The sequence below is a fragment of the Dasypus novemcinctus genome, chromosome 1 (assembly GCF_030445035.2).
Source record: "Dasypus novemcinctus isolate mDasNov1 chromosome 1, mDasNov1.1.hap2, whole genome shotgun sequence".
Lineage (NCBI taxonomy): Eukaryota > Metazoa > Chordata > Mammalia > Cingulata > Dasypodidae > Dasypus > Dasypus novemcinctus.
The window spans coordinates 207,670,802-207,694,680 of NC_080673.1; the positions used below are offsets into that span (position 1 = coordinate 207,670,802).

The following is a 23,879-nucleotide window of genomic DNA, read 5'->3' on the forward strand; positions in this document are numbered from 1 at the left end:
CGAAGGGCACGTGTGGACACGAGCGCGCAGACACCTTTACTGCGCAGCTCTCACGGCCGGCAGGCCTGGGACACCACCTCCACGGCCAGCAGGCCCAGGAGGCAGGGCAGGGGCAACGTCCCGAAAGGCAGTGCGCCGTCACCGCCGGAACTCCTGGTGCCCGCCCCCCCCCCCTCCAACTCGCGCGTGCTGCGCTCTGGGGGGGCCAGCCTGGGCTCTGGAGGCGCTGGTCCCTTCTCCCTCCTCCCCGAGCCTCCCACGTCCCAGTTCAGCACTCCTTGCTGGCTCCGAGGAGTCACCCTGGGACTTCCAGGCACCATGATGGCGTGGGGAGACCCTCCAAGCACCCAGCACCCTCCCGGAATCTGAGCCTCTAGAAACACCGGCAGCCAACTTTCTCAGGACTCAGCAACCATTCAGAGGTCACAGAAACTGGGCGAGCACTGAGCAAGGGACAGCAGCTTAGAAACGGCAGGAGACCCTCTGGGCGCCCCTGCGGCCCCTGCCAAGCTCTCAGGGCAGCCCGAGCTCGCCCTTCCAGGACGCGCTCCCGCACAGCAGCACTTGCAGGCAGTTAAGTCAGGTGAGAAGCTGTCAGGCCGCAGCAGCCTGGCACCAAGACAGACAGCGGGACAGCCACAGGGAGGGCAGGACAGGCAGGAGAGGCTGCGGAGCCTCCAGGGCGGCCGCCCCGCAGCAAGAGACAAGGGATGAGGGACAGCCGAGCCCAGCAGGGGCCAGTCCTGAAGGCCGGTTTGGAAGAGCTGAAAAGCCTCTTGAGTGTTGGTGTAAACACTTAAATTTTATAACTTTACTGTTACAAAAACAATAGAAATCCCATACAGGCAACTCCAATGCCCCCCCCCCACCCCTCGACCAACTCTCCAGGCCCACCCCCCTGGCCCCTCCGCCAGCTCTCCAGGCCACCCCCCTGGCCCCTCCGCCAGCTCTCCGGGCCCACCCCCCTGGCCCCTCCGCCAGCTCTCCGGGCCCACCCCCCTGGCCCCTCCGCCAGCTCTCCGGGCCCACCCCCCTGGCCCCTCCGCCAGCTCTCCAGGCCACCCCCCTGGCCCCTCCGCCAGCTCTCCGGGCCCACCCCCCTGGCCCCTCCGCCAGCTCTCCAGGCCACCCCCCTGGCCCCTCCGCCAGCTCTCCGGGTCCCCCGAGCTGGGCCTGTTGGCCGTGTCACGGGTATTGATAAGCCCATCCAACTGTCGGCCCCTCTTCAGAACACCTGTGTGTGGGCTGTGTCCATCACGCTTCCTCACACTCAAAACCGCCACGTCCATTTGCTGAGAACAAGGGTATTCACTCACGGAGCCGCCAAAAGTGCAGTGTCAAGTTCAAGAAACTGAACGCTGGGAGAAAGCGTGCAGTCTACGTTCCAGTTATCTCCTAGGCCCCAGTAACGTCCCTTGAGGCTTTTCTGCTCCCGCCCAGGGTCATGCTTTGCCTTTGTCCCCGTCTCGTTAGTTCACTTTTGGATTGTGGGAACACGCATGACACCGACTTTCCCACCACCGCCCTCCCAGGCAGACCACGCGTGGGTGAATCCCATCCACGGTGCCGGGACCACGCCCCTCCCGTGACCGCAGCTTTCCCACCTCCCTGCTCTGGGACCACACCCTTTATCTATTTTTTATTTACCCCCCCCCCGCCCCCGCGGCTTGCTTGCCGTCCTCCTGTGTCCATTCGCTCATTCTTCCATGTCTGCGTGTCTCCCTTTGTTGCGTCATCTTGCTGCGTGAGCTCTCCGTGGGCGCAGGCCATCAGCTCTCCATGGCATGCGGGCGAGCCGGCCTTCACAAGGAGGCCCGTATGGCAGGCGGGAGCCCGGTCTGTTGAGCCACAGCCGCGTCCCCACATACCCTTTATGTGTTAACTCCCCACCCCTGCCCCTTGCCCCTACCTACCTGTGCTCTGATTTTCACCTGCACTTGTACTCTGTGGCATTTCCTTTGTAGTTACCATCAGGATTTAATTTAGCATCCTAAGTTTACACCAATCTCATCTGCCTTGAAAACAATTTAACTTCAAGAGTCCACACAACCTTGTCCGGCCCCCTGTGCCCCCCACCTTTACGAACTTCCTGTCACCTACGACTCATTGATCCACCGAGAGTCCAGAACCACTGCCCTCCCACTAGTCTGTGCCCTGGCACTTCAGGAGAAAGTGGAGTCACGGGCCAACAGCACAGTCGTCCTGCCATCTGCAGTTACCCCTCGTCCCTGCGCGTGGCTGTGCCCAGCCGCGCGGGGTCCTTTGCTTGCACCCTGCAGGCCGTCCTGAGCAGCTCGCCCCAGCTGGCTCGTTGGCGGGGTTGTCATCTTTCCCTTGTTTGTCACTTGTCTTTTTTTTTAAGGCAGTGCCAGGGCCTGACCTCGTACGTGTGAAGCGGGCACTCAACTGCCGAACTACACCAGCTCTACTCTCCTCGTTTTTGAAAGACGCTTTGGCCAGACAGAGACTTCCTGGTTGGCACTTCCTGCCTTCAGCACTGGAAATCTGCTGTCCCAGCGCCTCCCGGCCTCCTTGGTTTCTGAGGAAGAATCGTGCGCGGTCCTGGCGAGGCTCCTGGGACGCGGCTCGCTGCCACCTCATGGCCCGGACGGCCTGTCCCTGGCACGGAGGCTGTGCTCCCGTTACCCCTGCGAAGCTCCCCCGTGCCCTCAACCCCTCGCTGCGGCAGCCCCCACAGTGACAGGGTACCTGGGGGCGTCCCCAGCCGCCAGCTGCCGCTTTCCCTCCCTGCCCCGAGCTCAGCCGGGTCCACACGGAGCTCGTCTTCGCGCTCCGAGTCCTGCCCGCTCCAGGCTGCTGAGCCCGCGGGGAGCTTTTCATTCTGTCCCTGTGGCCTGTGGTTGTCGGTTCCTTTTTCTAATTTCCCTTTCTGTGTTCACCTCTAGTTGTCCTGATTCCTCTGGTTCTTTATTCCTGTTTGCCTTTTATTTTTGGAGTTTCTGCTGCTCCTCAAAGGAGGTTCCCAGTGCTTTCCCCTCTCCTCCACCTAGACTGTCACCTCCTATTTTGTGTATGTTTTTTCATCTTTTGCTGGAACCTGGCATTTTGATGCTTTAATGTAATCGCTGAATCGAGCTGGTGTGAAGCAGAGCTTTCCTTGAGGATCAGGAGCCAACACAAGAAGGGCCGAAGGGCAGAGGGTGCCACCCCCGGGCTCTGCAGGGACCGAGCGGGCTCTCCTGAGCACGTGTCCACACCACGAGCCTGGGCCCCAGCTCGGGCCACGCAGGCGCTCCCTGCTCCTCTCGGCATGCGGCTCTTGCCTGGCGGGCGGGTGCGGCCCTCGGGGGGCCCCCTCCTGCGCCGTGCTGAGCGCTGCTCCTCCTGGGAAGCGGCTTGCACACAGTCCGGGCGCTGCACTCTGACCTCGGCCAGCAGCCCCTTTGTCCCAGGCAGCCGACGGCTCCCCCAGCGTCCTGAGGGGGCTCCGGGAGCCACCTCCTCCACACAGGCCAGTTCTGGGATGGCGAGTTGCTCAGGCCATGCCAGACAGAGTGGGCCGGACACACGTGCTCCCAGGGTGTGCCCCAGGCCCTGGGCTCCCCCAGGGCTGCGAGCAGGGACCCGCACTGGCAGGCAGCCAGCGGCACTGAACAGGTGGACGGGAGGCGCCGGCCAGGGACCAGGACGCCCCCTGCTGTCAGGAGGCCCCTTTCCTCCCCAGCGCTTGCCTGCCACTGCGGGCCTTTAACCGGCTTCAGGGGCTTGAAGGACGCTCCTGCCAGTTCCTCCCGGCCATTCAAAGCTTCCGGGGGGGACAGAGCCTGCCCACCCCACGTCTGTCTCCGTTAGCTCCCGGCACTTCAGGAAACCCCCTGCATCGTCAGCGGGCTGCAAACGTAAGGAACAGACCCCTGGAAGCTCTTACATATGGCCTAAGGACTAAAGGAAACCAGGAAAAGGAGAGGTGAACCCAAGAAGATGTTCAGTAAAGAGGCAGAGATTACAAAAAGGAAACAAACAGAAATACTGGTGTTGAAGTCCACAATAACAGAAATTAAAGGTTCTTTAGGGGGTTCAACAGCAGATTGGAGCTGGCGGAAAGAATCAGGGAACTTGAAGATAAGACCATTGAAATTATGCAGGCTGAGGAGGAAGAAGAGTGAACAAAGCAAAAATGGCCTAAGAGCAAAACGAGCGAGCGGAGCACAGCAGCGGAGAGGCCTGCTGGGAAACAGGAAGCATGTCGATGCACGTTTCAAGGGAGTCCCAGAAGGAGAAGAAAGAGGCAAAAGGAATCTTCAAACGACGGAGAAAGCCTCCTAAACTTAACAGCGGACGTGAGCAGACACATCCAAGAAGCCCGCATGTCAGGTCTGAGCCCTCAGAAGGACGAAGTGGTGATTTCTCATCAGAAACCACGGAGGCAAGACTCAAGTGAGATGAGTACTTAGAAGCTGAGAGGAAACAACTGCCAGACGAGAAGGCTAGAGCTGGCAAAACTGCCTTCAAAATGAGGTGAGGACCTTCCCAGATGAACAAGAGTGGAGGGAGCGCCGCACCAGCAGCCCTGCCCGAAAAGCCGTGGGAGGGGAAAGGACGCAGCCAGTGGGCGGGAGCAGCCCAGCCAGGGCGCGGGCCAGGGGCTACGCGGGAACCCCGATGGCAGCATTATTACACGCTTTGTTTGTAACTCCACTTTTTCCTTCTCAAGGATCTAAAATGCAAATGTTTTAAAAAGTAACGATGGGGAGCAGATGTGGCTCGAGTGATGGGGCCTCTGCCCTCAGGGTGGACCCAGGTTTGATCTCTGGGGCCTCCTGCTGGAAAAGCAGAGAAAGCGTGCCCGCACGGCGAGCCCAGTGCCCGTGCAAATGCCTGTGCAGCAAGCTGCATGCCCAGGCAGTGAGCCAGTGCCTGCACAAGTGAGTCTCGCAGCAAGATGATGATGCAATAGAAGAGAGACGACTGGGAGAGTCAAGGTGAAGCGCAGCAGAGACCAGGAACTGAGGGGGCACAACTGACAGGGAACTTCTCTCCACCTCAGAGGTCCCCAGGATCATATCCCAGTGAGTCCTAGAGGAGAAAGGAGAAGAGAAGACAAAAAGAGAAACAGATACAGAAGATCACATAGCAAATGGACACAGCAAAAACAGGAGGGCAGGGAAGGGGGAAAAGAAGTAATGATAAGTCTATGGATTTGGAAACAAAATGAATAAAGATAAAATTTGTGGCAAGTAAAGCATAAAGGTAGGGGCTAGAGGAATATAGGAACATACCTTATCTAAGCTATTAAAGTTAAATTGGTTTCAAATCAAATGAGATTACCATAGAGTTAGAATATTAAATTTAAGCACCATGGTAACCACACACACAAAGAAATCTGAAAAATAGGCCTAAAATTGTTTGCTAGAAAAGACCCAAGAACGTAAGAATTAAGGGACAAAAGAGGCGCAGGCCGCTCAGCAGCCCAGCCGCACAGCAGCAAGCCTCCTGCTCTGAGGGGAAACGGGGAACCCTCCAGTCGCAAGGCCCCAAGGGAGAGCCGAGCAGTTCAGCAGTCAGAGAAGTGCCATTCCTCCTCAGGCCCGCTCCTCCTGGACTCAGGCCCAACGGAGCCCCCGGCATGCAGCCTGCCCTGCGGAGTCAGCCCGGCCAGGCCCGCTCACGCGAGCCCCAACGCCCACCCTCATCTCCTCAGGGTTCCCCGGAGGGCCCAAACTAATGCGGGTGGCTGCGCCAGCATCAGGAAAGAAGCCTTAAGTCAAGATCCGTCATGAGGGACAAAGAAAAATAGTGCCCACTGATAAAAGGGCCAGTCCAACAGAAAGATTATACATACTTATGTACCTAACAGAACCCCAAAACATAGGAAGCAAACACTGGCAGATTTGAAGGGAGAAACAGATGGTTCTACAGTAACAGTTGGAGCCTTCAGTACAGCACTTTCAATAATGGATACAACATCTGACAGAGGACCAAGGAGGAAAGAGAAGACTTGAGTACGCGCTAGGCCAAGTGGACCTAACAGGTGCACCTAGAACGCTCGACGCACAGGACACACTTTGCTCCAGTGACACCTGGACTGTTCTCCAGGATGCCCCAAATGCTATGGTCACAAAACACCTCCCAAAGAATTTTAGAAGACTGAGATCATACAACTTATCTTCTCCAAACATAACGAAATGAAACTAGAACTCAACAGAGAGAAAACTGGAAAATACATCAATATGTGAAATTAAATACACAACCAGTGGGTCAAGGAAGAAATCAGAAGGGAAATTAGGAAATATCTTCGGGCAAATGAAAACAAAAAGATAACATACCACAACTTATAGATACAGCAGAGGCAGTGCTGAGAGGGGAATTCATAGCTCTAAATACTAACAACATTTAAAAAAAAGAAGACATATCAAATTAGTGACCTCAGTTAGCACTGGGAGGAACTAGAGAGAGGGCAAACTAAACCCAAAGCAAGAAGAATGAAAGAAATAACGATTAGAGTGGAGATGAATGAAAGGGAGAGTAGGAAAAAACAACAGAGAATCGACTAAGCCAACTGTTGATTCTTTGAAGGCGGAGGGAAGAGGGAGGGCCGAGGAAACGGGTGAGGGACCACCTATCCTGGCTCAAAGGCCTCCAAAACCCTGAGGAGGTGGAACACTCCCTGACTCATGCTATGAGGCCAACAGCACCCTCATACCAAAGTCAGGAGGAGAGCACAGAAGCCGGTCCAATATCCCTGATGAATACAGGTGCAAGGTTCCTAACAAAACATAGTCGGCAGACTCCAGCACCGTCCTGGAAGAATGACACAGGATCGGATGGGATCCGTCCCAGGAACGCAAGGGTGGCTCAGCGTGTGAATGTCAGTCCATCCACCTAACACATGGCATTCGTAGAATGAAGGGAAACTACACGATTATCTCGATGGATGCTGAAAAAGGCATCTGACAAATCCAGCACCCCTACCTGAACAACTCTCAGAAAAGCAGGAATAAAAGGGACCTTCCTCACCATGATCAGGGGCTCTAGGAAAGCCCACCACTAACATCACACTCAATGGGGAAAGACTGAAGGCTTTCCCTCTAAGACCAGGAACAAGATAAGGAGGCGCGCTGTCACCGTTATTCAACATTATCCTGGAAGTTCTTGCCAGAACCATTAGGCAAGGAAAAGAAACAAAAGGCATCCAACGCTAGCGATTAGGGAAATGCAAATAAAAACTAGAATGAGGTATCACATCATACCTGTTGGACTGGCTGCTATTAAAAAGTCGGAAAACCACAAGTGTTGGAGCGGCTGTGGAGAGAGAGGAACACCTGTCCACTGTTGGTGGGATGCACAACGCTCCAGCCGCTGTGGAGGGCTGTGTGGAGGTTCCTGAAGGAGCGACTACAGACTTGCCCCGTGACCCTGCAGGACCACTGCTGGGTCTACTACACCCAGAGGACTGAGAGCAGTGGCACCAACAGACGCCTGCACAGCGACGCTCATAGCGGCGTTATTCACGACTGCCAAAAGAGGAAACAACCCGGGAGCCCATCAACAGGCAAATGGATAAACAAGCTGTGGTCTGTTCACATGATGGAATACTATGCAGCTGTAAGAAATGAAGTTATGAAGCAGATGGCAACATGCACGAACCTGGAGGACATTGTGTTGAGTGAAGCAAGTTAGAAAAAAAGGACAAATACTGTATGAATGTACTATTATGAACTAAATATATTATGTGAAATATGAATATGGGTAAAATTGCATATATAAGACTGTTTTTCTTTGAAGCTGAACAAATGTAGATTAATAATACAAATGTTAATATCAGACCAAAAAACACATTATACTAAGTGACAGAGACCAGGCACAGAGTATCGCATATCGTAGGTCTCCGTTTATATAAAGTATAAATATAAATCAATTTATAAACATGAAATTAAATTAGTGGTTACGTAGGGCTGAGGAAGGAATGCTAAGGGGTATGGAGGCTTTCTTTTTGGAGTAATGAAATTGTTTAAAATTTTTGAGACGATGAATGTACAACACATTGTGATGATATTAAAAGCCACTGATTATATGCTTTGGATACAGTATATGATATGTGAATATATCTCAATAAAACTTCTTAATAAACAAATAAATAATCATGTAAGAAGAGCCAGAAAGAACAGCTACGTACAGCCGAGGAAAGAGAGCCTGAGAGGTAAGGAATTTTGTTTGTCTGGTTTTTTTTAATCATTATTATTATTGAAATAATGAAAACGCTTTCATAATGATTGAAGTGATAAACACACAACTATGTGATTATACCAGATACCACTGACTGGACACTTTGGATAAACTGTATGCTTTATTAACATGTATAAATAAAATTGATATGTTTTTTAAAAAAAAAGCATCCAAATTGAAAAGGAAGAAATAAGACTTTCCCTACTTGCAGATGACATGATTCTATCTATAGAAAATCCCCAAAAAATCCACAACAAAGCTACTAGAGCTAATAAACTAATTCAGCAAAGTAGCAGAGTATAAGAGCACATGGAAAAACTGGTGGTGTTTCTATACACTAGTGATGAACTATCTGAAAAGGAAAGCAAGAAAGCATTTCCATTTACAATGGAAACTCAAGGAATGAAATATCTAGGAATAAAATTAACCTAGGATGTGAAGGATTGTACACTGAAAACTACAAAGCACTGCTGAAAGAAATTAGAGAAAACCTAAATGGAAGGATACCTCCATGTTCATGGAACCAAAAAAGACTAAAGATTATCAAGCTGTCAGCTGTACCAAAAGCAATTTATAGATTCAACACAGGGAAGTGGACTTGGCCCAGTAGTTAGGGCGTCCATCTACCACATGGGAGGTCCGCGGTTCAAACCCCAGGCCTCCAAACCCCAGGCCTCCTTGACCCGTGTGGAGCTGGCCCATGCACAGTGCTGATGTGCACAAGAAGTGCTGTACCATGAAGCAGTGTCCCCCGCGTAGGAGAGCCCCACACGCAAGGAGTGCACCCCGTAAGGAGAGCCGCCCAGCGCGAAAGAAAGTGCAACCTGCCCAAGAACGGTGCCGCACACACAGAGAGCTGACACAACAAGATGACGCAACAAAAAGAAACACAGATTCCCATGCCGCTGACAACAACAGACGCGGACAAAGACGACGCAGCAAATAGACACAGTGAACAGACAACTGGGGCATGGGGGGAAAGGGGAGAGAAATAAATAAATAAGTCTTTAAAAAAAAAAAAAAAGATTCAACACAATCCCAGTCAAATTCCTACCTCACACCATACTTAAAAATTAACTCAAAGTGGATCAAAGACCTAAACATAAGCACCGAAGCTATGGAACACCTCGACAAAAACAAAGGTGGACATCTTAAGAAGCTTGGGTTTTAGACTTTACAAGAAAAGCATGAGCAATAGAAAAAAACATAAATGGAACTTCATCAAAGTTGAAAAATTCTCTGCACCAAAGGATATTATCAAGTGTAGCAGTTTGATATGGTTATGAATTCCAAAAATAGGTATTGGATTATGTCTGTAATCTCTTCTGTACCTGGGCCTGATTGAGTTACAATTAGGGCTTTGATTGGGCCACGTCATTAGGGCATTAAAAGACATGGCAAAGGACAGAGTTGAGGGTTTATGAAGTTGGAATTTGATGCTGAAGACCCAGGAAGTCAGCCTCAGGAAGGAAGGAACCTTGAAGTCAGAGGACAGCAAGCCCCAGGAACGTAGGAACCCAGGAAGCCTGAGCCCTCGCAGACGTCGGCAGCCATCTTGCTCCAAATAGACCTTGGTGAGGGAAGTAACTTATGATTTATGGCCTGGTATCTGTAAGCTCCTACCCCAAAGAAATACCCTTTATAAAAACCAACCAGTTTCTGGTATTTTGCATCAGCACCCCTTTGGCTGACTAATACATCAAGGAAGTGGAAAGAGAGCCTACAGAAAGGGGGGACATATTTGGAAACCACTTTGCTGATATGGGTTTAATATCTAGACTATGAAAAGAGGCCCTATATGTTGTATGGGAATTCTATGCATGTGCATGATTGTGATTGTTTTGTAAGCTCACAACTTCTGTAATAAAAATACATTAAAAAAAGGTAAGTGGATGTGGTTCAAGCAATTGGGCTCCCATCTACCATATGGGGGGCCCTGGGTTCAATTCCCAGGGCCTCCTGGTAAAGGCAAGCTGGCCTGTGCTGTGGAGAGCTGATGGCTCACACCGCAGACAGATGGCACAGCAAGAGGACGCAACAAAGGGAGACACGGAAAAAAGAGTGAGTGACACAGCAGACCAGGGAGCTGAGGTGGCTCAAGCAATTGGGTGCCTCTCTCCCACGTCAGAGGTCCCAGGATCAGTTCCTGCCGCCTTCTAAAGAGAAGATGAGAAGAAAAGACAGGCAGACACAGAAGAATGTGCAGCGAATGGACAGAGAGCACAGGCAGCTGATGTAGGCAGGGTGGGGAGGTGGAGAAATATTTAACAACTAAAAAAACTAAAAAAAAAAAAAAAAGAACCCCTGTAATTCAGCAGCAAAAAGACAACCCAATTTAAAAATGGGCAAAAGACTTAAATAGGCATCTCTCCAAAGAAGATACACAACGGCCACAGTCACAGGAAAAGGTGCTCAGCATCACTGCCGTTTAGGAAAGGCAAATCCAAACCACGCAAGCTACCACCTCACCCCACTAGGATACGACTGTTAAAAGAGAGAAAAGTAACAAGTTTCGGCACAGATGTGGAGAAACAGGAACCCTCAGGGTGCAGGTGCAGCTGCTGTGGAAAAGGATTTGTCATCTGCAAACAGGCAGAGCTTTATTCCTTCCTTTCCAGGCTGGAGGGCTTTCGTTTCTCATAACTAGACTCCTTGGAGCAGTTACAGATGGACTCTGGCTGGGCAGGGGGCTTCCCAGGCCCCTTGTCTCAAGGCGCCCCTCTCTGCAGGTGGCCCCCCCAAAGCCTTCCGGAATGTGGCTTTATTTTTAGAAGAGCGTCCTTTCTGAGACCGTCCCCTCAGCTTCCGAGGCTCCCACGCGTCCTCTCGCGGCTGCCCTCGGCACCCTCCCTCCTGAAACCAAGGTCCTGCTCCAGTCGCCACTTCTTCTGGGGTTGGGGGTCCTTGCCCCCAGGAAGGAAGGTCTGCTTCTTGTGCCGGGCTCCACCCCTGCTGCATCCTTGCCCTCCGACCCCAGCCTTCCGGAAGATGCGTTCTGTGTGCCCCTGCTCCAAGAGGCTCTGAGACTGCGCGGCGCCATCTCCAACAAGGCTGTGAGCAGACGACGGCAGGGGTTCCCCCCTCACAGGCCTCGTCTCGCTTCCGTGTCGTCACTGCACACAACTTTTCAGAACGCTCTTGAAGGTCGTACGTGGCAGTTCCTTCTCTCAGGGCCACCTCCTCAGAAAATACCATGAAAATACCATGGCAAGTTCGGACGCTCGTCAAGGGCCTCCTGCACACAGCATGAGGCCTGGGGTTGTGGCGGGGGATTTTCCTTCTGATCGTATTATTGTCAACCTCTCCAGCCTTTTAGCCGTGCTAGGCTCACAGCTACAGCCTCCTTTTTGGGTTAGGATTTGCCAAGTTTTTTTGTTTTTGTTTTTGTTTGTTCTTTTGTTTTTGATATTCTTAATACTCTTACTTACAGCCCACCTGGTTCATTTTTATTACCGTTAAGTTACAGGGCTTAAAGTTAGACTTTCATATTTTGGCATCTGAGTCTTAGTCTTCACTTACCAAATTAAGCCATTTACATTTATTAGGATTACTGATTGTTCTAGTTTGCCGGGATGCTCTGATGAACACCACAGAATGGGATGGCTTAGATAACAGGAACTTACTGTCTCACAATTTCAGAGGCTAGAAGTTCAAAACCAAGGCGCTAGCAAGCCTGTGTTTTCTCCCCCAGCAGCAGCGCTCCTGCGGTGATGTGCTGCAGTCCTGGGGCTCGCTGGCTTCCATCCCTGCCACTCCCGGCGCTCTCGGTACAGCTCCAGAGATCCTGCGGAAGGTGCTCCAGGGGCCGCATCTTACCTACAAGTGACAGCCTCCCAAGGTCCTGTTTACAGTCGGGTTCACATCCATAGGATGTGCTTCTCCTGGGTCCAGAGCTCAATCTGCTACACCAACATTCTTGTATTTTCTTAAATCATATCTTGTGCTTCTTACTGACAATCCTTTCTTTCTTTTTGCTCCCCCCTCCTATCTCACCTTTAGCTGGAATGTCCAAGTTGTCTTTTTTTTTTTTAAATATGAAGCAAACATTTATTAAATACCTACCACATGTTAAGTTTTGGACTAGAGATACAAAGACAAAATAAAAGTCATGGTCCCTGCCCTCACGATGTGCACTCTAAACAAAGCAGACAATCACCAATGCAATGGCAGAGCACCAAGAGCACCACAGAAGATGGGACTGGTTCTGCCTCCAGCACGCAGGGCAGGTTTCACAGAGATGGAGACAATGGAGCTGAGCCTTGGATGAGCAGGAGTTCGCCAGACGGAGGGGAGGGGGGAGCACATTCCAAGCAGAGGAGACTCCGTATGAGCAAGCAGAATCTTGAAAGTGCATGCCGTGGTGCAGGAGGAACAGTCAGCGCAGCTGGAGAATAAAGGTGCACACAAACTTATTTTGATGAGAGGATCATTCTGCAGTCTCTGTTGTTCTTCTGTAACTTCCTAGGCATCAGCTTTCCAGTTCTGAAGTCAAAACTGCTGAGTTCAACAGTATTTCCCAGTACCTTGCCAGCTGAGGTTTACTTCTGAACTTCTTACCACTAGGACTGAAGTGGGAGACTTCGCTCTGGCTGCACTGAGCCTGGATTTTGGGATCACTTCCTCCTCCTCCCATCCGGGGGAAGGGCCAGGCCGTCCATCCTCTTCCTGCTCTCCATGGCCCGGGGTCCCCTGGGCCCCAGCCGCACGCTCCCCAACTGGAAAGGCGCCCACCACCGCCCCAGCCCCAGCTCCAGCCCACCCCGGCCACAAATGCCGCCACCCCTGTTCACCTGTTTCCACCGGCCACGGCCGCAGCCCCAAGCGCCTTCCCTGCGCACCCGCTCACTGGGGACAGGCCAGGGCTGCCCTGGGCCCTTGCTCTACGGCGGAGTCGGCACCTGCTCCGGGCAGCGGCAGCCTCCCCCCGGGTGCACTCACATCCAGCCCCCTCCCTGGCCTCCCCCCAGGTGTTCTGGCATCCAGCCCCCTCCCCGGCCTCCCCCGGGTGCGCTCGCATCCAGCCCCCTCCCTGGCCGGCGCTGCGCTTCTTTGTAACTGAGCCCTTGGAATCCCAGAGACCCGCCCCACCCGCCCGCTGCGTGCTCAAGTTGTCTTTACATCTTTTTTTTCTGCCCTTTAACGGTTTGGAAGTTACACCTTCTATTTACATTCCTTTAGTAATTTTCCATTTATTTTCCGCTCGTAGACCTGACAGTCTAAAACTAACAGAAATCTGTCCCCTTCACCCTCCAAAACAAGAACCTCCTGCTGGGCCTGGTCGTGCTTCCGATGTCCGTGCTCCCGGCAGGTACCAGGTACCCTTATTTTCAGGCTGCCCCTCTCCTGCCGAGCCGCATCACTGGCCACGATTTTACACAACAGGAACTTACCCGGGCATGTCCACTTATCTGCAAGCTCATCTGCTCAACATTCCTTCCCCCAGCTCACTCAGCTTCCCAAGTACAGTTTCCTTCTTCCAGATGTACCTCCTTCATTATCTCCTTCAGCCAAATTATGCTGATGGCCAGTTCTCCCAGGCTGTGTCTGGAGCCACAGGCTAGCAGGTGTCGAGTACGGGTCACAGTTATTTCTCCGCCACTCTGAAGCGACTCATCTACTGTCTTCTCACTTCTGTCATGCTCTGAGAATCCTGACTGTCCATTGCTCCTTGGTATATATTTTTCATTCTGGTTGCTTTTAATCTTTGAAGTCTTTGGCATCCTACGTTGTTTCAAAACATGTCTAGGCATAGGTTTACTTTGATTTATCCTGCTTGAAACCCAGTGAGGGGGAAGCGGATGTGGCTCAACCAGTTGGGTGCCTGCCTACCACATGGGAGGTCCCGGATTCTGGTTCTGGTGCCTCCTAAAGAAGACCAACAGATGCCGCAGCCCACAGAGAAGAGACGTGGCTCAAGCCGCTGGGCACGCCCCTCCCCTGTGGAGGTCCCAGGTTCAGTTCCCAGTGCCTCCTGGAGAGGATGAGCAAACAATGGACAGACAGATGAGAGACCCATCTGGGGGAGAGGGGGATAAAAAAAAAGAACAACAAAACCCCAGTGAGTGTCATCAGTAAGATGATACGTGTCTCAAAGACTGCAGAAGATTCTCTTCTTATACCCCATATCCTCCAGTTCTGCCGCCTTTCCTTTCGGATCAGCTACTGAACCTTTCTCTCTTCCATGTCTCCCAGCCTTTCTCACAGTTCCCGCTTCTTGAACGTTCTGTGCTGTAACCAAGGGGACTTCTCGGCTGGGGTCTCCCGCTGTGGCAGTTTTCCCCATCACAGACTCTTTCTCCATGACCCACCCACTGGGTCGGTGTCGGTAGCTCTATCACCATCCCCCGTCGGCTGCTCCCAGTCGTGCGCTCTCTGTGATCTGGAAGCCTCTGGAAGCACATGGCTGCAGCCACTGCTAGCACACTGCCTCCTTGTCCCTTTCAGGCCGGGGTCTCGTCGCCTCAGGCTCTCCCGAGCTGGGCCTTCTAGTTGGATGGTCTGTTCCTGCAGAGACTTGCTTACCAGCCCCTGTGAACGTTACAGGGCCTAGGTTTTATTTGTTTTCTTTTCACAGGAAATACATGAGGTTTGAATTGTTTGAGTGTCTTTCCAGAAGGTTTTAGCTTTGCTTCATCCAGGTGCCCAGATGAGTTACCATTTCTGGGATCAAAACGCTTACTACATACATTTCTTACTACACGCAAGGAGTTAAAACTGAGATTTGACTCAGAAACACGGTAAGAAGGCGCAGGCCTAGAGAGCAGGTTTAACAAAACCACCTCTCCCCAACCAAACACGCCCCTCGCCCTGTGGCAGAGGCTTGGCAGACAAGCCTGCCTGCCGCCTGCTGCACGTTCACTTGCTCCCTGCTCTGAGGCGACCGGCCTTGAGCCCTCGGGCCTCCGCCTGGCCAAGTCCCCACGGCCTCCATATTGGAGCAGCAGTGAGTACCTGCTCCTGGGTCTGTGGTCCACCCCCACCACCATTCTTGCCTCCCTGAGCAGTCCAGCTTTTTCAGCCACTGTCCTGAATGTGCTGCTGGAGCGTCCCAGCGGCTTCGTCCGCCGGTGCTCTTTCACCTACGGCTGGTGACTCTTGGTTTTCTGTACATTTTGCACTTCAGAATCCCCGTCCACCTGCCTCGAGTCACACCAGCACCTGCCTCCCCGGACGCAGGCAGGGTCCTGAGGAGGCCTGGGTGGGGCTCCTGAGCGAGCCGAGGGGGGACCACGCGGCCCTCTAGCTCCCTCCCATGCTTCTAAACCAATTTTTAAATTCCGAACATTTTCAAACATACAGGAAGAAAAGGAAAACTAACACAAAGAGCACTCCTGGGTCCTTGGCGCGTTCCCCCACTGCTGTCCTCTCACCAGCAGCTTCCGCCCCACTCCACGTGTGCACGCGGGAGGGGTGCTGGCCCGGCACAGTGAGCCACGGCCCGAGACACCGCGAGCACGCTCGCGCGGGCTTCCCTCCACCCCCGGCAGGCTGGACGTAAGGAGCAGCGCCTCGTCCCAATCCGAACTCCCCTCGCTGTCCAAGAAATGCCCTTGAAGGCTTTTCCCCCGATGCAAGGTCCAAATCAAGCAGCACACACCTGCTCTGGGCGTGTCTGCAGCCTCTCTTCATCCAGGAGCTCGCACTTCTGAAGCACGGCCTGTGGCAGCGTCTGTGCCGTGCAGCAGATGCCCCCGCCGGCGGATGGCACGGAGCCCGGGGCTCCACTGGGCAGCTCCCTGGCTGGGTGACCCCGACGTGGTGCCCGGAGCCGTCCCTGCCTTCCTCGTGGACACGGCAGTCACTGCTCTTGGGAGCTCATCCCATCTCTACCCACCGTGAGCTTGGGGTCCCTGCCCTTGTTTCAAATACTATCGCCCTCCCTTTCGCGCTTCTCGCTGGACGACGCAGCCAGCATTGCTAACGAGGTGTTGCTGCCTTCTCTTGTGGCTGAGAGGTGAAGGCTGTGCCCTGACAAGCCATAGCCAAGCTACGGCCAGTACGTCCCCAGGAACCAGGAGTGACGACCCTCAGGCAGGGGCTCTGCGGGGCCTGGCCCTGACCCGACCCCAGCGAGCGAGAGCTGCAGCCTCGCCTGTGAAAGGTGAGCACAGGTGGGTGGGCCGTGAATGTGAGGGGGCTGGCAAGTGAGCCCGTGGCCATCAGCCCAGGACCAGCGGCCGAGGCCGCACTCGGGCGCGCTTGGACGCCCATGGCAGCACCTCCTGCACACGCAGCATCTGCATTCAGCTTTGTCTCTGAGAACAGAGCCCCTCCAGCAGATCTGTGCTCCCCTGCTAGTAAAAGCCAGAGCTTTAGGCAAGGAGTGAACAACCATGCGACCTGACGGGGCAACAACTGTCCTCACAGCCTTGGCATTCTGTCCGGCACGTTCTTCACCGGTTTCTGGGACACGCAGTGGTTCTGGGAGCACCTCCCTTGGGGTGAGAGGCAGCAGCTCCGACCCCTGCTCAGACGCATGCCCGAGGACACTGCTCGCTTGAGAGAAAACACCAGACTTTCACGGACAGCCGTCAGTGAAGACGGGGCGACGCCCGCAGGAGGCCATCCGGGGCTGCGCAGGTTCCGCGGGGCACGCCCGGCCTTACCTTGTCTATGGTCAGCATGTAGAAGTGCGTGATGTCGTTCTCGTGTGCGCGCTTGATTCTCGCCATGCACTCCTCTTCGTCGATCACCTCCCCCACGTACTCGTTCACGAACTCCCCCTGCAAGCCAGAGGAACGCGACAACGATGAACGTGCTGGCCGGTCTGAGGGCCGAACCCTCCCAGCTTCCGGACCAGCCAGAACAGGTGCCTCGGAAACAACCTCAGCAGGGCGAGGCCTCACACAGCCCTTCTAGGTCCAAGCGAGTTTAAGTGATTTTACACGTATTTCACAAATAAAGGTCATCAATAAAAAATCTACTCAAGTTTGATTCTTGAAGCAGCAACACTTTCGCCCTGGCTTCCTATGCCGCTGCTCTCAAGGGTGTGCCGTGACCTCAACTCACGCCTTAGGGACCGCTTTCCCCATCAAAGAGGACCAGAAAGAACCAACCGGCTACTGGGCACTGGCCTGGATCAGCACGACCTGGGCTTCGGGCGGGAGGCGGGGCCTGTGTGTTTCACAGTCGCCGCAGGGGGTGCCCGCGGCCTCCCCCTCCCAGGGCCAGGTCAGCCCTGGGCGCTGACCTGGCGCCGCGCTAGCCCGCCCCTTAGCACACTGGAGACAGAGCGGCCAGAGAAGCCCTCCCACCCGCAAGTGGAGGCCGTGTCCGCGAGGACTCCGTCCCCCCAGCCCTCGACAGCGCTCATGGCAGACGTGGGCTCCTCAGAGCTTCCGTTTCGCAAAAGCAAACAGTATAAATTCTGGCTTAAGACTTGTCTTAGGAACGTGTTTTACTCTGACAACTCTCTCATGTAACCTACAGGTTTACATAATTCAACCCTACACTTCTCAAGAGACCACCTTTATGTGAACGTCAAAACCTGGCGAGGTGGCCACGCACCCACCTTCCTGATGTCCCTCTTGGCCACCAGGCCCCAGCCCTTGCCGTCGGTCCTGACAATCTTCGTCTCGGGGTACTGGCGCTTGGTGAAGCACTGGTTCTGGCAGTGCTGGCCGGCAGGGCACACCTGCGGGTGGCACTCGAACATGAGCATCCTGTTGAGGCACTCCGAGTCGGAGCCACAGGGGCTCTCGTCCGTGGGCTTGCAGTTGCACTTGGGGATCTCTGAAATGTCTGCTGTGTAGATCTGCACCTTCCCGTAAGGCTTGTTCACCTGCAGGGAGAAAAGAGCTGCCTCAGCCCACCCAGCCGGGGTCACTGAGGTTCCACGCCCGCACTCGCACTCACGCAGCGCACCGAGGCCAGCCCGGGAGGGCGCCCAAGAGGCCCCAAACCCAGCGTGCAGACGGCCCAGGGCGGCAGGGCCCAACGGGAGAGCCTGGAGAGGGCCCCTTTGTGGTGCCCCGACCACGCACGACCCTCCTGGCAGTGCCCACTGAGGGCCCGCACAGAAGCCGAGAGGCAGGTGGGAAATGACAAAAGTAGCAGAGAGAATCGAAAAGACACTGAGCCGGGAATGCACGAGGAGGGACGCGTGCCCTCGGGGCCCGCTGGCAGGCGTCACAAGGGTCTCAGCTCTCCGCGCTCTCTGGCTCGGCCCCTCTGCTCCTGGGAGCCAGTCCCCCTTCACACACACAAGGACGTGCACACACAGCACGAGTGAGCGTGGCACCCCGGAGCCTGCGCAACCCAAGGTGGCGGCACCCGTGGGTCGAGGCACCTTGGAGGGCAAGGCCAGCAGGGACCCCGCCTCCTGTGCGCACTGACACAGGCCAGGCAGGGATGGCGCTTTCAGACGGCAGCAGGCACCAGTGAGCCCTGGCCACGCTCGGCCTAAGAACAGCGCCAGGACAGCAGGGGAGGTGGGCCCCAGGCCCAGGTAGGGGCTCCCGTGCACCCCGCCTGCGCACGCACACCTGAGGCTGGCAGGCCGGCGGCCGTCCCTCTCTTGCCCTGCGGCCCCTCAGCGAGCCCATGGCCCCTACAACCCTGTCCCCTGTGCTCTGACAACGATGCTCTGTAGGGGCCCCTGGCAACCCAGCCAACACAGCACTGCGCGGAGCTGCGGCGCGCCGGCCATCTCACACCCAGGCCTCCCTGTGCTCGGGGGGCGCGTGACTCAGCCGGGGCAGCCGGCTCGCATCCCCCTACTCTGGGGAGCCCGTCAGCACCAGCCTTCCTATCCCGCTCCACCATGCCAGCCTCGCGCTGGGAGACCCCACAGACACGCTCCCACGCCACCCTGCGCTGCGCCCTGCCTGGCGCCCGCTCTCAGGTCAGCAGGGCACCTTCTTGGTGGGTCGGCGCCTGCTGTGCGCCTCGCGAGCTCCGCGGCCTGGGCGTGGCGGGCGTCGGCCGGCTGTCTCTCCGACTCCTTGCGGTGCCGTTCCGCCAGCACCCAGGGAGCCCACCACCACCTTAGACAGGCCCTGCCCAACGCGGGCGTCCCGGGCATCACCTTGATGTGCTTGTAGGGCGGGGGCTTGCGCTCGTGCTCCTGCGTTTCTCGGGCTTCCCTCTGAAGCTTTATTTCACGGAAACGAGCTTCAGCTTCTTGCAGTGCTAAAAAGAAAGTCAATAAAACATTAGTAGGTAATTTTAGTGGAGAAACACACCTACCCTTTCAGCTGTGTTTTTTAACAGTTTACTTTAAATTTTCATTTTGCTGCCAAGTGTAATTTCTAGTTGCCATGGACTGTTTAAATCCTACAAGACGCTTGCCACGGGAAGAGCACAGGGCGTCCCCGGGAGCCTGCGCACTGCCTGGCCCCAGCTCGATGTGAGAAGGGCTATGTGAGGGCAGGGTCGCCAGCGCCGAATGTGGGGCTGTCTGTCCTCATTCTGTTCACCACAAAGCAGAAAGGGCTCTGAGGGGCGAGCAGGCGCCCACACAAGGGGCCGGCGTCCAGGCGGAGGGCCTTGGCCGCCCGGGGCCAGCGGGCTATTGCCGCAGGACCTTCAGACTTGGCCCCGCCCCCCGCGGTGGAAGGCAGCCTGGCCAAGCCGGCCGCCTTGCCATTCCAGCCTCCATCCCAGTGAACAGCTCTGGCAAGCCCAGGAGCCTGCCGCTCCCACGCAGCCCTAGGGTGCTGGGCCCACCAGCACCCGCGCTGCCCTCCTGCACCCCACAGTCCTGGCCTCGCCTGCCTGCATTCCACCCCATGCGGGCCGGGCCCTGGAGCAGAGCGCCCGCCCGCCTGCTCACTCCTGGCACCTGACCCCACCCCGGGCACGCCGGAGGCGAGCGAGCAAGGCGGCCTCGGGCGCACGAGGCCGACACACAGCAGGAAAGGCTTCCCTGTACTTCCCTCTCCCACGGGGGCAGGGATGTAAAACTGTACAGCAGTCCTCAGTGCACTTCTTAAAAGCGGGCCTGAAAGCCCATGGGTGAAATTAGCCACAAAGCAACAGGATGGAAGTTCCTGGGCAGCTCCCATCTGCGCCTCGTGCCCGGGCACAGGCAGCACACAGTCCGGCCCAGGGCCCGGAGCGGGCGGCGCGGCCTGCCCCCTATCTGCACAGCCCTGCGCGCGCCGTCTTGGTACCGGTTTTGAAGACTTTTCCGATCCCTCTGACTCCTTGGTATCTGCTGCCCCGGTCTCCCTCCATGTACGGGAACACGCGAGCCTGGTGTGTCCAGTAATAATCTTTAGACCCAAAGAAAAACACAGGGAACTCTCCAATCTCGTGCTTCATTTTCTGAATATTTGGGGGAACATTTTTGGGATGGCAAACTTCTGCCGGCCACCATCTATTATAAATATTAAAAACAGGGTTCACAGAGTCTTCAGAAAGAGCAAGGATAATGTCAACAGTTTAAGTACTTCAGTCTAAGTGAAATGAACATATTTTAACAAAAAGGCGTAGGCGGGGAGGGCTCTGGGTCTCACACCTGTAGTTCCCCAGCTTCACCCAGATGACGTCCTGGAAGTGCGGCTTCTTCCCCGCGCGGCAGTCGTTGCAGAACCAGCTGCCGTCGGGCATCTCGATGCCCAGGCAGTCGGGGTGGAAGGCGGCCGGGCAGGACTCGCAGCACAGGAGGCTTCCGCCTGCAAGAGGGGGAGCCCAGTCGGCCCCGCATCGCAGCCCCCACCCCGGCCCTGAGCGCTACTTCTGAAAGAGCGTTCTGCAAGCAGGCAAAATGCAAACGCTTCCTTCACGAGGAACTTCCTTGGTCCTGTAAAGCCCCTCAGTGTAAACCACAGAGAGTGTCCCCAATGCTGGCAGGCCCTCACCTTTGGAGCACACGAAGCACCAGCTCACGTTGACGTGCGCGTGGTGCCTCTTCCCCTTGCGAGCAGTGAAGTGGCCCGTGCAGATGATGCTGTTGGATGCGATCACCGAGCAGCCCGCCGCCAAACAAGCGTCCCCTCCGTGATAGGCCACGGGGCAGCGGACGCACCGCATCATTTTACCTGGAGGCAAACACACATGTGCTCGCAGCCCCACTGGGCGTACCCGCAGCTCTGCACAGCCCGGCTCCAGCGGCCAGGCCCCTCAGCAGTAACAGAAAAACAGTTCAAATGGGCGGAGGCAGCTCACGCTAGAGGCACCGTGGAAATAATGAAGACACGCTTCCTCAGGGCCAATGTGTCTCAAGAACACGCCGGGAGCTCACTCAGAGCGTCTGAAATGCCATGCCCGGGCCCTGGGCCTGCCCCCGGTACCTGGGCCGAGTACTCTGCAGCGGGATGGGGGCTGCCTGACGCCCGGAGCATCCCCCCAGCAACCCCAAGCATGGGATGTCCCCGGAGGGTGTAACCGCACCGTGACAACAGCTGGGGCTGACACACAGGGGTGGCCCCCACCCCACCCCACCCACCTAGCAGCGAATTGCGCAGATGCAGTTTGCTTTCAAAGTGTTTTTCTTAAATATACAGGACCCTGGAAACCAGAACAAACCAAACCCACCAAAAGGTTCAGAGACAGAAGTCCCTCCCCTACGATTAAGGCTCTGAAGTGACTCGAGGAGGAGAAGAAGTGGAGAGGGGGTGCAGGCCCTCTGCCAAGGAGCACCCACCCCACCGGGCCAGTGACGGGCAGTGACAGGCAGCAGCTGCCCGCGGGGGAAGAGGCGGCAGCCATCTCCTGGGACAGGCCTCGTGTGGCGGCCCTGGGCTGGCAGAGGGAAGGGCTCCCGGTACCTTTGGAGGGTCTTGGGTGCGAGGGGTTGGAAACGTGGCAGCTCACACAGCTGTGCAGTGGGCAGCGGAAGCCCCGGCTCTCGAACACCGTCAGAGGGAACTTCCGCACACAGGTCTCGTGGTAGAACTTCCCACACTGAGAGACGACGCAGCGCTTGACGCCCATCTTGTTCTTACACACGAAACACGAGTGAGTCCCTGCCACAGGGATAAGAAAGGGGTGGGGGAGAGACGCAAGGGATTAAACTGGCGCTCCCAGGTCAGGAAAGCCAAGCAGCCCTCTTCCGTGGCAGCCGCCGGCTCTTGCACCAGCCTTGCTGACCAGTCCTGGAACTCTGACGCCAAGGGACGCCTGGCTGCAGACTGTCCCAGGAGAGGCGCACCACTCGGACAGGCAGGCAGTCGCGCCACTCTGCGACCCTGTCACGGAAGCTGCCAGCCCGCAGCCGAGCGATGGGGTGTGACGGGCATGGCCTCGTCCTGGCCTGGGCGTACAGATGTGCCTGCAAGCGAGGTGTACACCTGCCGCCTGGGCTGAGGGAACTCAAGACCCCAGGGACCCTGCTGCCACGGGACAGGCCGGGCAGTGGGGAGGCGGGAGGCAGCGGCCCCTGCCTGCCCGAGCCCCATGGGGGCCAGGGTGGCAGGGCTCAGAGCCGCTCTGTGGGGGCCGGAGCTCGTGAGGAGGTGCACGCGCCTTCGGGGGCTCGGCCGGGCACCTGGGTGGGGCACCCCAGGCTCTCGGACGACGCACCCACTCCCTTGCTGCTCTGCCCTCGCACCCCTACTGAGAGGCCCTCCCCAAGACAGCCTGAGTTAAGGCAGCGTTGCCGACCCTGACGGGAGGGCACCGGGGCCATGGGAAGGTGCGGTCACAAGTGAAGGCCAGCGTCTCTCCGTGAAGACAGCACAGGAGGACTCGTGCTAAGAGCTGACGCAGAAAACAGCCAACACTCCACAACAAGCGTCGCCATGGCGGCCGAGCGCAGGACTTGCCTGAGGCGCACTCGCTGCAGGTGAACCTCCCTTCCGGGCTCCGGGCCAGCCCCAGGCAAGAGGGGTGGAAGGCAGCACAGCACGGGCCGTCGCAGAGCAGGAGGCCGCCAGGCTTCTCGCACAGCTGTGGGGACACAAGCGCCTGTCAGCCGTTCAGCAGCACCCGCCCGTCCTGAAGCCACGTGGCACAGCCCACGTCGGCATGACGTCCAACAAAAAGCAGGCAAGGTGCTCCTCAGAGGACCCTCAGAACGGGAGCCAGCAGGGAAACACCAGAGGACGCGCGAGGTGCTCAAGACCAGATTCCGACACCAGGAAACCCAGTCTCCCCGGAAACCAAGATCCCAGCAAAGGTTCAGGGGCCAAGCAAGGGCCACACGCACGCAGCACTGTGCAGCCTCCCCATGGCCCTACAGGGCACAGGCAGGCCATGGGGCCCACCCGGGGACGCCATCCTGCGCCCTCTCCAAGGACCCCGCGCCCACACCGGCTGAACCATGGCCCGCCCCGTGTCTGCCCTTTACGGGAAGTCGGTCCGCGCATGAGCATGCTCAGGGCCCCCCGAGGCCCATGCTCCACATGCAGGCGGAGGGCACTCTCCAGGCACGCAGCTCCTTCAGTCGGAAGCCGTGAAGGGAGGAGGGGCGGGGCTGGGGGCAGTGCCGTGCCGCGCCCCACCGCCCCCCTCACCTCACCTGGCACACATGCTCCTTCTTGGCTGTCGCTCCACGTTCCGACCTCTTGGACGAGATGGACGCTTCGGTCTGCGTCTCATCTGCGCTCTCGTACGGGGACTCCGAGGGCTCATCTCCGGGGCAATCCGAGACCTGGAGAGGGAGGACGAGGGTGGCAGGTCACGGGCGGCCCATGGAGAGCAGCGGGCTGATGCCACCACAGACCCGCTCTGCAACGCAACCATCCACCTTGGGCCACGAGGCTGCGGGCCCTTTCTCTGGCCGCGTACAGCGGGAGCGCCGGCCAGGC

The 23,879-nt window shown here is 56.3% G+C and overlaps 1 protein-coding gene and 1 pseudogene across 2 annotated transcripts in view; both read right to left on the bottom strand.

Annotated features, from left to right (window-relative positions):
* NSD2 (nuclear receptor binding SET domain protein 2) overlaps positions 1 to 23,879 on the bottom strand; it is an 89,246-nt gene that overhangs the window by 6,590 nt on the left and 58,777 nt on the right. For both annotated transcript variants that reach the window (XM_058301535.1, XM_058301548.2), the window contains exons 10-18: positions 23,591 to 23,722; positions 22,896 to 23,019; positions 21,900 to 22,097; positions 20,991 to 21,170; positions 20,648 to 20,804; positions 20,301 to 20,506; positions 19,214 to 19,317; positions 17,699 to 17,968; positions 16,794 to 16,910 (exon numbers count right to left, since the gene is read on the bottom strand). In XM_058301535.1, coding sequence (XP_058157518.1) covers positions 16,794 to 16,910; positions 17,699 to 17,968; positions 19,214 to 19,317; positions 20,301 to 20,506; positions 20,648 to 20,804; positions 20,991 to 21,170; positions 21,900 to 22,097; positions 22,896 to 23,019; positions 23,591 to 23,722 — 1,488 coding nt within the window. The remainder of the gene's footprint in view (positions 1 to 16,793; positions 16,911 to 17,698; positions 17,969 to 19,213; positions 19,318 to 20,300; positions 20,507 to 20,647; positions 20,805 to 20,990; positions 21,171 to 21,899; positions 22,098 to 22,895; positions 23,020 to 23,590; positions 23,723 to 23,879) is intronic.
* LOC139438718 (methyl-CpG-binding domain protein 2-like) lies at positions 12,173 to 16,665 on the bottom strand (annotated as a pseudogene).